Source organism: Actinia tenebrosa, unplaced genomic scaffold, assembly GCF_029948245.1.
Source record: "Actinia tenebrosa isolate PJP-AT-01 unplaced genomic scaffold, QUT_ActTen_1.0 PGA_scaffold0__85_contigs__length_37466705, whole genome shotgun sequence".
Classification (NCBI taxonomy): Eukaryota; Metazoa; Cnidaria; class Anthozoa; order Actiniaria; family Actiniidae; genus Actinia; species Actinia tenebrosa.
The window spans coordinates 26,036,817-26,049,957 of record NW_028292569.1 but is presented as its reverse complement, the minus strand read 5'-3'; the positions used below and the strand labels follow the sequence as shown (position 1 = coordinate 26,049,957).

General features: G+C 42.0%; 1 protein-coding gene across 1 annotated transcript in view; it reads left to right on the top strand.

Annotated features, from left to right (window-relative positions):
* LOC116293925 (uncharacterized) overlaps positions 1-13,141 on the top strand; it is a 35,246-nt gene that overhangs the window by 13,517 nt on the left and 8,588 nt on the right. The window contains exons 3-7 of the mRNA XM_089037840.1: positions 8,407-8,585; positions 10,466-10,714; positions 11,024-11,272; positions 12,071-12,290; positions 12,740-13,058. Of these exons, the coding sequence (XP_088893966.1) occupies positions 8,407-8,585; positions 10,466-10,714; positions 11,024-11,272; positions 12,071-12,290; positions 12,740-13,058 (1,216 nt within the window). The remainder of the gene's footprint in view (positions 1-8,406; positions 8,586-10,465; positions 10,715-11,023; positions 11,273-12,070; positions 12,291-12,739; positions 13,059-13,141) is intronic.

Below are 13,141 nucleotides of genomic sequence, written 5' to 3'. Positions count from 1 at the left end.
GCTGGCGGGAGGCGTGGCCTTGGCGTATCTAATATAATGATCGTCTTTTTGGAAAGCGACAAGAATAACTTTACTACTTATCTGAATCCTCCCATCCGCGCGGAAAGGGTTCGGTTGGTTAGTTGCTCTTTGTACAATTCTTGGTATAATTTAGTCAATGGCTTTGTCATCGGAACTTCCGGCACCAAACCAAAGTTACCAGATTCCCATTACACCCCCATAACACTGGCTAAGGAGCTAGCAAAGCATGGATATACTCTTACCACAGGATTACCCCATGAAATGAAATTCAAGAAAAATAGTGGAAGCGCTAATTTAAAGGACAGTTCATTGGTAGAACTCCTGGGCCTTACTAGTACCACGATAAATAGCGGTAATACATATGATGTAAAATGGAAAGTCGCATCCTCTTACGAAGTCTATTGCGACTTGGTCCATAGTTACAACAATGGAGAAAAGTCTTCTCTTATGTCCAAGTTTCTACCCAAAGGTAATCCATTTGACTCAGAAGAATACACTCCCATTTCTTTAAGCTATGATTTGTCTAATTTGGTAGAAAGCATAAACATCACCATTAAAGTGGACGGAAAGACGGTGGATTTCAACGGACGCAAGATCAATCTTGTTTTATCCTTCGCTTGAATCAAGCAAAGCGCGATTCTATTCATATAATGGGCCGCGTAGAGGACAAACTCAAAAGGATTTACTATGGACCTGAAGGTTATTGGAAAGGAGCGTCAGCTATCAAGAAACTCGCGACCGCGGCCAGGGTATCAGAAGAAACGGCTAAGAACTGGCTAAGAAAACAAACCCTCTGGCAGGTCTATCTTCCCGTGCCGAAGTACATTCCCAGGCCCAGCTTCACCGTAAATACCCCCAATGAAGTTCATCAGGCGGATTTGCTTTTCTTACCACACGATAAGGTGAGAAAAAAGACCTATAGGTACGCTTTGACCGTAGTCGATATCGCAAGCAGATACAAGGACGCCGAACCCATAACCAGCAAGGATTCTGGAGAAGTCGCAGAAGCCCTAGGTAGGATTTATAAGCGCGTCTTGAAATGGCCTAAGCTGCTGCAAGTGGATGCGGGGACAGAGTTCATGGGCGTGGTTACTAAGACCCTGAAAGACCACGACACTAAGATTAGGAGAGCCGAAGCAGAGTACCACAGGGGTCAGAGCATTGTCGAAAGATTCAATAAGACCTTGGCCGAGCGTCTCTTTGGGTACCAGTATTGGAAAGAGCTGGAAGATCCCTCCAAACGCAACAGGGAATGGACACAGCGGCTCCCCCAGGTCGTCGCGGCTTTGAACAACGAGGCGGCCAGGGCTACGGGAATAAAACCCAAGGATGCCATAAAAAAGAAACACGTGGAACACGAGTCCTACGTCAGAAGTTCGAGGGCGGTCTTCCCCCATGAAAAAAAATTAGGTAATGTCACAGTCCGATATCTCTACGGACCGGGTGAATTAGAAGGAGGATCCAAAAGAGCTACGGATCCTAATTGGTCTTTGGAAACTTACCAGATCCGAAGCGTAATAGCTAAGAAGGGTCAGCCCATCTTGTATTATCTTCACGATGGCCCCACACGTGGGTTCGTCATGGAAGAACTGCTTATCGTGTGATGTCCGAATGCTATCGTATGCACTCCGTCATCACACATCCATCGCTTACCGTCAAATGCAGACAGCGACACCTTCTCCTGCGTGACGTTATGTATCTGATGACCATAGCTGCGCAGGCTGTTCATCTTATGCCGCTGTTCCTTGCGTGTTCGTAATACGTTGAGGTAGGACTCGTGCGTAATGTCCTTCTTAACCACGTACTTTTTTACGCCTTTAGCTTTCTTTTCTACGCCGTCTAACTTTAGCACGCTGTACATCTTTGGTTTCAGACCCACGTACTCTACTATGGGTTTTCCTAACATTTCGTCTTTCATCTTCCCAATTACCTTCTTATTCTTCGCAGAGTAAAGGAAGTGCTCCTTCGGGTAACCGCTGGTGTCGTACTCGTCTATGTCGGGGAGGCAGTCTTTGTAAACGTCTTCCGTTTGCACTTCTAGAATTAGGGAGTCGGTGTCTGTGTACAGGAGGCGACAGCGGTCTCCGTACTTTGGCTTAAGCTTATCGTAGTAGAACTCGTACATAAGCAGCTTCGATAGATCCAGCACCGTAAAGCCTGTGTAAACGGGCTCGTTTAGTAAGAGGTTTGCCCTTTTCATGTGAATCACGTAGAAGTTCAGCATTTCTACGTATCTAACGAAGCCTGGCTGTGACACGTATGCTTCTGCTTCCTCTTTGGTGCTGACTATTTTTACGCTTACGCGCTTGCGGATGTTCTCCATTGTCTTTCCGAACACGCTGTTGTTCATCAGTTTGAAGAGGTTTTTCTCGAAGTCATTTTTCGCTGCGGTACGCTTTTGCGTGTTAAAGTCAATGTAGGGGCGCATCCAGGGTTCCTGTGTGAATTTTAGGACTCTGTGGATCTTCTCTACGCGCATTCCGTGTCGCACGTAGAACTGCAGGTTGCGGTAATGTACCACATACTTCTTCTTATCCATCAGGTTCATAGTTAGTTTCCTGTACGGTTTGTAACCAGGGCACATTTGCTTTTGCAGCGGACTTAGCTGCTTAAATGGTATCTCTATCGCTTCTGGTGCTAAGGGGAACTCATTGTGTTCGTCGTGCAGGCGCTCTGGGTACTCCAGATCCACTTCTAAAACGTAACCCTTGTCTTCCTCCTTTCCTACCTGCATGTAGAAGTCTATCGGCTTCACTGGATCCCATTCGAAGTCTCTCACAGGTAGGTACTGTGACATTGCCCAACCATAAAGGTTATTCGCATCCAGGTAGTAAATGTATGTGGTTGGTTTCTCTGGGTCGTGCTCTACTAAGGGGTTGTTTGCGCGGGCGTAACGTCGGCTGGGCCCGCATACGCCGCCGCGGATACCGTCTTCCATAAAGCGGTACATGTCGTATTCCGTTAGGAGATCCAACTGCGCATTTGTCTTCTTTAACAAAGCACTCCAGCTGAGCCCAGGAGCCGTGTAGAAATTAGCGGGATCCAATCCGTAATATTCCATAGCCATCTTTCTAAAGCTTTGGAAAACGTCTGCAAGCAGCACTACGTCAGACCTTAGGTAGATGTCGTGGTAGTCCCCCATGTTCTCACAGGAGTACTTTTCCCACACGTCTAACGCATGCTGGTACTCCTCATCCTTTATGCCGGACTCGTTTAGGGTGCTGTAGAAGCGATCTTTGGGTGGTAGGGACTCTTTGAATCGATCCCAGGAATCCATGTATTCGTATGGGTAGACTCCTTTCCTTTCCGCACCATATTGACTGGAAATGGGAAAGTTGGTGTTATACTTTACGAGGTTTGCCAAGGAGTCCGCCATAAACTGCTGCGAATCTAAGAACTTTAGCTTACCCACAGTTACGGACATGTAGCGCTCTTTGTTGTTGGGTATGCATTTGACGTCGGAGCCGTCTGTTCCTTGTAGTAGCAAATGGGAGTCGTAACCGCGGAGGTTGTGAAAGAACACCGGAATCTCCATATCTGGATTTACTTTGAAGTTTATATTGCATTTCCAATGAGCCGCTCCTCTGTATTTACCAGTGATGTGGCAGTGATCCCTAACCTTATCCACATAGAAATCCTCAACAAATGCTTTGTGGCAGTGAATGCAGTGCGTGGAGGGCTTTCCCGGCTTCTCACCTTTCTTAGCATACTTCCCGCATTTAAAATGAGCTTCTCCTAAATACTTTCCATCTTCATCCCACGCTTTCTTGGCTCGTCTTCCAAACTGAAGAAGCGTATGTTGGCAAATGTGGCATTTTTTTGCCTTGTTAAAAGCCTCCTGGTTCTCTTTGGTAAATTCCATCTTCTTTGGACGTCTTAATTGTTCTCTTATCTCCCCCTCCTCTTCTCGCAATGCTTCTAGAAACTCATTAGCTGCGTTCTTACCTCGGTAAATCACAGGAGGGTTTGCTTTACCGTCTGATCTGACTACTATGTAACCAAAGGAGCAGATCTCGTGTAATCCTACCTTATTCGTGGCACCACGTTTCTGCTCTTCCTTAGTTATCAACGCTTCGAAGTCTGCATATATCACGTAAGGCACTTGCATCTGCTTTTGATGGTTCGCGTATGAAAGCTCTTTGTTGGTGGGCATCTGGATCCGTTGCGCCACTTCTTCGACTCCGCGGCAGATCTCATCGTGTTTCTTTAGGGCATTTAAGGATGTAAATGACAGCAAGCAGCAGTCGCAGAAGTACTTTTTACCTTTGTGCTTAGTATGTCTGTAGAATAGTCTGCTAATGTGTTTAACCCATGAGTAGTGTCCGCCGTGGTAGAATAAATGTACGCGCTCTCCTTTACTTTTTGACAGAACTAACGGTACTATCGTCTGCTCTCTGACTCCGTAAACGTTAATTGCTAGATCGTTTATTTCCTCAAATATGGGGATGTCTATCAACTGCATGGGAAATTCCACACCATCCCACTCTAAATCGTCTGTGGGATACTTACTTGTCCTACAGGGATCCTTCTCTGCTGGATACAGTGCAGACCTGATTGCCCACATAAAGCATCGATTGTCTTCATTCTTCACGTTTACAATAGCCTTCTTCCTTTCTACCCACGTTGGTAGCGGTACGTAACTCCCCCCTCGTATGGGTACGTACCTGGCCATACTTATCTCTATTCCTTCAACCTCCTCTACTGTCCAACCCGATCCTTCTTTCGTGTAGTTAGACAGCGACTCCATTATTGCTTCTAAGGCTTCACTGAGTGACCTATCCAGATTCGTGGATTCTAATATCACTAACGACTTTGATCGCAACATTGCTGTCGTCATTACCTCGTCTTTTGACAAACTTACTTCTACCATTATGCTCGCTTTCAGGGCTCCTAATTCTTCTATACCTTTTCGGAGAGTCCTTTTAACCTTCCTTTCTGACTGACGCCAAAACTGTCTAACGTCAATCTCACCGTTACCGGGTATTGACACCGTGCTGAAGTTGCTTTGGGATTCCATCTATATAATAGGAAATATTTTATACCTAATACCAAGCACTTTTTAGGTCGTCGTAGTCGTACTCACAGTCCTGACAACGCCAAAACAATTTAACCTTAGTCTCAAACTTCTTACCACATCCACAATCATAACTGCTCATACACTTCGTCTTCATTTTTAAATGCTTTTTCAAATCCGCTTCTTTCTTAAAAGTTCTCTTACATTCTTCGCACTCCATATATAGACTAACATATTTTACATAAACACGGGATGCGGGTAATCGCGGTACGAATCGAGGGGGTACTTTAGGCGGGTAATCCTCCGGTTGTCGTTGCGCTGGAACCCCCATCCCCTATACTACTGCTATGCGAGAATGTAAAATAAGATGGCGGATTCGGGTAGAGTTTTTTAAATAAAAATCCCCCTTTTTTTGCAAGAAATACATTCTTAGTAGATATCTAAAGTAGATTTTTGCTATTAAATTGCCAAGAAGAGAAGGAAAAAAATTGGTATTTTTTTGCGCTACGGTCATTATTTAATCATATCGGTATGGTTTAAAAAGATACGTTTTGAGTTTTTCTTAAACTGATTAAGTTTGGTTTTGTTCTTAAATAAATATAAAATCATGTAATTCCGGACGTGATGACTTCATTGTGTACGTATTACGGGGTGATTGCTGGTAGAGTCTTTATTGGAAGTCCAAGCAACTTCTACAACTGCAACTTTACTGCTCACTCAACTAAATTATCTCAATGCATCCCTTTTATAGGAATTTTTACAATAACAGGTTGTCAAAATTATCCGATATTAAACAAGAAATTTCTGGAGGCGTTGCCTCTTAATTAAAATAAGAAAACTAAGAATATTTAAGTTGCGAACGAATGATTCAAAAATCAGGTTTTGTACGATTAGAATACAATTTACAAGGAAGCGTTTGGTCATAGAAAGATCAACTTTTACAAATACGTCATAGGACAGGTCTAGGCCTGGCGAAAGGTTGAATAAGATCAAGGTCAAATTTAGCTTGCACGTGCTACTCGTGAGAGACATGTGACTAAATACGTTATTACTTGCCTTCAAGACCAACGCAGGCTTTGACTCGTATTTAAGACATGCGTGACATGTGTTTTAACACATTAGAATTAACATTAACATTAAAATTATTATATAAAACTAGTCATACTTATCAGTAACGGGATCGAGACCTTGTGTTTGTTCTTATTAAAAAGGGAATCTGAATGTGCCAACGAAGTAATAAAGATGAGAAAGTGAGGAAATTAAATGCATTCAAAGTTAATTGATCATCTAGATTTTTTCTATAAAAGTATGTATGATTCGCGCCACATCATTGGAAGAAATCGCGTAGTTCAAGTTATTACAGCCATTCTCAATCACACGCGCCGCTCTAGCAATTGTTTCTGCCGCGATGAAGAAGGTTTTGGTGGACGTCAATCAAGGCGTTTCCTTGACATTCTATAGGCAAGTAACTTTGTGTTTGCCGACAATGTTTTGAAAAACGTCTTGTGATCGAGAATGGCTGTAACCAATACGAGATAGCTGTTACCACGCCTAAAAAACAGCACGGGCATTACAGTCAAACAAGCTCACGCGTTGACCCCTAGAGTCGATGAATGATTTAAATTTTCGAATTTTGATTTCATTATTCAGTTGAAATTTACGTCGAAAACGAAGATATGAAAATTCCAATCAACTTTAAATTCAATATACGACATTTTGATTGGTTTATCAGTGCTAACACAGCCGGAAGACCAAGAAAACATGGCGGCCAGAAATAGTCTTGGCCGTGTTTATGTGCCGGGAAAGCCTTAACCTGATATTATTCGACAGGAAATTGTTCATCTCAGCAATAGCGGATTGTCCAATAAAGCAATTTCGTGACAACTGAAAATTTCTAGTTGGGGAGTCCAGAAAATACTTCAACATTATCGACGACATGGAACTGTGTCTCCATTTCGCTCAAGGCGGGAGCGTTCCCTAAAACATTTATCCTCCAAGTAATTGAAGGGTTTTAAGGCGGTCAAATAAAAATAAGTACGCTCGATACTAACAGCACACGACAAGGAATAACACGGAAGTCAAGCGTGAATAATCAACAAGCAGCCGTGAGCGAAAGTAGTTATGAGCGTACTTATTTTTATTTGACTGCCTTAAAACCCTTCAATGCATATGAAATTAAAGGAAAATATTTGTAAAAGATACATCTTTTAGTGACTTCATTTAGAAAAGAATCGTTCGACGATTTTTTGAATGCCGCTTTCAACGATATTTTCTATCGCTTTTGACAACAAATGGGGTCATTTAGCTTCATATCAAAAAATCCATAACGTTAGAAAGAAAGTCACAATTTGATTCATACTCAATAAGGACAGTGTCTATATCCGTACCTATATTCTAGCCACTAAAAATATTGAATCCACTAAATTAAAGCCCCGATTTTGAGGGTACAAAGATATTCACCGCGTAATATTTGGAAAACGCTCTCATACATTTTTTTCACATTGCAATATGTTGGGTGCCTTGATGAATAGTATCGACTGGTGCAAGTCGCTTTGAAAGTTTAGGTCTAGTTTTCGAGAAAATAAGCGGTAAACGATTTCTATGATGTCATCATTACGTCATAATGAAAAGGCCGCTTTAAACTAATTTATCATTTTTGAAACCTTTAATCCTTTCCTGACATTGTGTGAAAAGCGCTTGCAGATCGAGTTATTCAAGACGAAGTTGTAGCCGTTTCAATGCGGCTAGGTGTGACAGACCAAAACTACCCTGAGCCTCCTTAATTTTGGTTTTGCAATTGATAATAATTTTAACTAAAGGCGGCACGGTCCAAATAAACAAGAGATCAAAATTTCCTTGTAACTTTTCTGTGATCTGCATCACTCAACTGACTTGACATAATTTTTAGCATTTGGAATGCAGTAATGAGTAGCAGAGCATTTTTGCGTGCAGGTCACTCATTTTGGATATAAAAATAGTCTGGTGGAAAGACGGACAAAGTGTCACTGATTTTCTATAAAGAGAATGCGTATAGAAGGGGGGAGAGCCCGACATAATTAGGCGTTATATTTCACTGATGACTAAGCAAAACGAAACCAGAGGTGGCCTGGAACATACTTCAAAAAAAAAAGATTCTTAAAATGTGATTTCCAGACATGCTTTTTCCTGCTTTCTGGGGATATTTTGAACAAGAAGAAAAGGAAAAATAAAAAATAAAGAATGCGGAACTAAAAGGGAGGGCCGCAGCCAGATCTCCTTCCCCTAAATCTGTCCCCATGTCAATAGCGTTTTTTTACATGTGTGCACCAGTTAGTGTCTGTGAGAGGAATTCATAAGCAACCCGTTTTAAACTTATTAATGGCTTATTTCAGATGTCGACGAGTGTTTAAATAGTCCCTGTCAGCATACTTGTACCAATACCTTTGGTAGCTACACATGTCAATGTCGTGCTTGCTACACTAAAGTTGGTAGGCGTTGTGATCTACGACAGTGCAGCATTGGAGGTCGTTGCTATGCGTATGGTACAAAGAACCCTAGCAACGCATGCCAGGTAAAGCTAGTTATCATTAGAAGCTGTAATTTTGGTTGAAAGAAAATTGATTAATTTATACATGTATTTTAAGGACGCTCGCGCGCATGCGTACGCACTCATCGTGGTTATCGTCTTTAACTACCAAAGAAAGATCATTTCTTTCTTCTGGCATTATTTATAATTATTTATAATTATTATTTATTTATTTATTTGTTATCATTTTTAATGATTTGTAATTATAATTGTTTATATTTATTAATTATATTAGACTATATTATTTTAACCTTCTTAGCTTTAGCAGCCCACAATAAATAAAAATAAAAAGTTAGAATATATGAAATCATAAAAAATGATTAATCTATATATTTTAAGGACGCTCACTGGCATACGCTCATCGTTTTTAACTAGCAAAGAAAGATCATTTCTTTCTTCTGACATTATAATATTTTAACCTTCTCGGCTTTAGCGGGCCACCTCATGAACATAATTGACGCTAAAATCGTAAATCACAAAAGCAAGGAGGTGGTAATTCTGGAGATGAGCTGCCCATGGGTGGAGAATAGAGAAAAGAAAGATGAAGAGAAGACGGTGAAGTACGGTCCGTTGCGATGGGAATTACAAGATCAATATCCTGGGTACAAAGTACATCAGTACAATGTCATTATGGACGTGTTAGGAGGATGGTCAAGGAGTATGGAGGAAGATCTGCGAAAGTTATTGGGTTATTTGATAAGTTCCTGCTAGAGCATGGTGTCCCTCAAGGATCCTGCTGTTTACGATTTATATGCACAAGCTTTTCCAGATTGCTGCGTCACATTTGCCGAACATTCACTTCTATGCGTATGACACGCAACTATACCTGTCTTTTAGCCCAAACGAGCAAAGTGGAGCAGAAGAGACTGTTCAGTTGATGTCTAACTGCATCACGACCATTGGATGGAAAGTCTTGGGAAGAAAAAAAGTTATGAGGTCGCTTGAAAGTTTGATCCAAAATTTGAAGCATATAAAACATTGCGCTGTAGAAACATTACCATTGAATGGTTGCCGTGAAGTTTTCACATACCTATTTCCAAGTATTACGGATAAGCCATAAGAAAAATCAGCATCAAATTTTAATAACTCATCGAATAATTTTTTTTACTAATTGTCGTTGTAAACCTCAAATATTAGAGTTTTGCTAAAAATCACATTTTCGCCGTTTTCTTCAAAACGGCTTCAAGTTTTTTCTTCAAACTTCCTACATAAATAGACCAGAGCTTTATCTAGATGGTAGTGAAATGTTTACAGCTCGTCCTATCCAAACTTTGCAGGGAGAAAACATTTTAAGTGAGGCTTACCTAAAGAGCTCAGCACTCCGCTTAGTTCAATATCGGTCGGACACAATGCTCTCGGACATTCCACAAGGTTAACTTCGGGACAATGACATTGAAGGTGTCGTTATGCAAATATTCTCCCGAACTTATCCGTGTGGAACGACCGATAGCGTTGTTGTCGACCGACGAGGTGGGGGATTAATTTTTTTAAAAAATGTTATGTCAAGGTTCTTACTTGCGTAGGACTCGGGCGAGAACGAATTTCGACCTTACTACTCTCCCGCATAGGATTTTTGTAACCACCACCAGCCACCCCACAGGGCTAGTTTTGTTCTTGAAAGATCCTTCCACAAAGTTCTCTTATTTACTTTAAAAATGAAAGATAACTACAGATAATTCAACACAATATCAGGTTTGGTGAAAATTACAATGGATGTCTTTCATTAAACTTGAAATCTTGGAGATTTCCGGACTTTTTCAGGAAAAAACTGCATTATCATCATAGACAATTCGCTCATGCGCACTAAAATCCCCAGTTTTTATTATATGTTTTACTTACTTGCCTTTTTTGTTCAAATCCAACAGGATTGCAACAGCGCAAACAAAGGAGCCTGGACTAATAACAATGCTCTTCCGTGTAGTGATGGTAACTTGTGTACACGAGCAGACCACTGTGTTAATGGACGATGTGTAGGCACACCCTTCACGTGTTTATCATGTGAACAGTGCAACGGGAACACGTGTACAGTCAAGCCAGGATTCTGTGCCATTACTGTGAATGGAACGAAAACTTGCTTCAACCATAGAGCCTTGAGAACAGGATTTCCTTGTCAGGTACCCAATTTTTTTTTCTTATTCACTTTCAATCAAGTGCCTACCTATCCAAATGCTCTTGGATGTGAGACGGATTGGATAATCAACTCTTCCGTGTTTCAATAAATAAGGAAATTGTTTCAGCTTCAATGGGCTTGGCAATATAAATGAAGATCATTGAATGGTTGAGTGTTAGGGAGGGGGTATGGTAAAGAGCGGAGCCCCGCTGCATGTTTTTACAGAAGTTAGAATCAGTAGGCCACTACTTGTGTTTGTAAGATCACGCCTAAAATCAAAAATATAATTATCTCCCTCTTTTTTAATTAATAGGAATGTAATAGTAACAACCCCCACCAATGGACAAGTAACAACAACCTTCCCTGCAGTGACAACAGCGTCAAGACGAAAGATGATCGTTGTGTCAACGGTGCTTGTCGTGGTACACCTTACTCATGCCTGCCGTGTGAAACCAATGATGGTCGAGGTTGTCCTTTGAAGAATGGTCACTGTGTTATTCAGCAAAATGGGGCGAGGACTTGCTTTGCGAATCAACAACTGAAGCCGGGGAATCCTTGCCAGGTTTGTTGATGCTCTTAAATCACCAAAGAAGTAGAAAATCTAAGATAGACTTATGAGCAAACAAAGAAACCGAAAAACAAACAAACGAATGAACGCACGCACGCACGCACGCACAAAGGAACGGACGACCAACAGACCACTCATCGACCACCCAACCACCCAACCACCAACCACCCAACCACCCAACCACCCAACCACCCAACCACCCAACCACCCAACCACCCAACCACCCAACCACCCAACCACCCAACCACCCAACCACCCAACCACCCACCCCAACCACCCAACCACCCACCACCCAACCACCCAACCACCCAACCACCCAACCACCCAACCACCCAACCACCCAACCACCCAACCACCCAACCACCCAACCACCCAACCACCAACCACCCAACCACCCAACCACCCAACCACCCAACCACCCAACCCACCCAACCACCCAACCACCCAACCACCCAACCAACCCACCACCCAACCACCCAACCACCCAACCACCCAACCACCCAACCACCCAACCACCCAACACCCAACCACCCAACCACCCACCACCCAACCAACCAACCACCCAACCATCCAACCAACCAACCACCAACCAACCAACCACACCACCAACCAACCACCCAACCAACCAACCACCCAACCATCCAACCAACAAACCACCCAACCTCCCAACCAACCAACTACCCAACCAAACAACCAGCCATCCAACCACCCAACCACCCACTAACCAACCATCCAATTTTATGTTTTCATTCCATATTTCTAATCAAATGTTGAATTTTCTCTTAAAACTAGTGGTGTAATTCATCCTCGAGCACGAGTACCTGGACCAACTTAAATGGAGTATCATGTGATGATGGTAACAAATGCACCCGATCAGACACGTGTAGCAATGGTCAATGTACTGGTACACCATTTACTTGTACCTCAGACTGCCAGTCGTGCAATGGTCTTGACTGCAGTAAAAAAATTGGATTTGGGTTTGTCAATGGAAAGTGTACTTGTAAAATAGCAGGTATGAAAAGGAGTGTACATGTTTTTCTCGCTTCTCTGTAAATGAGCTGATCCATTCAACTTGAGAATTATGTTTCCCAATCCAAACCAATTGTCATTCACTTGTAAGAAGATTTTATTGGACATCTCTCCTAAGTTATGAATTTGTATATATAATAGGACTCCATGGTGTCCAATTAAGAAATAATTGGACGAGGAAAATTCCGAGGACTTCCAAAATTGGATGAGGCCGTAGGCCGAGTCCAATTTGGCAGTCAGAGGAATTTTTGGAGTCTAATTATTTCTTGATTGGGGAGCATGAAATCCCATTACCTACTAATTATATAGACCTGTCCAATTAAGAAAATAATTGGACAGTTACCTAAATGGGATTAATGAGAAGCTGTATAATTATAATCCGTGAATTGGCCGTTAAAAGACTTTGATATGCCAATGTACTTTCAATTCTAGGCAGGGATTATAATCATCAGCAGTTAAATCCTTCCCAACAATGTCAGTGGTGTGATCTGTACGATGCCTCAAGCAAGTCAACAGGAACTTGGACAAACCGTCCCAGTGTACCTTGCGACGACAAGAAAACATGCACCAAAAAAGACATGTGTACTCGAGGACGATGCGTTGGTCAGCCTTACAGCTGTCAATCATCCTACCCAAGCACAAGCTGTATTAGTACGTCTGTGTGTTTAGGTGATGGAAGATGTAAGGATATTTACAGGGCTGCAGGGACGATTTGTCAAGCTGCAAAGGATATCTGTGACCAACCAGAAAGGTGAGTCTGTTCATGATATCTATGATGGAAAATATCACTCGAAAATGTCTCTCATACAGTTATTTTTCCGAAATTTGGGTAAA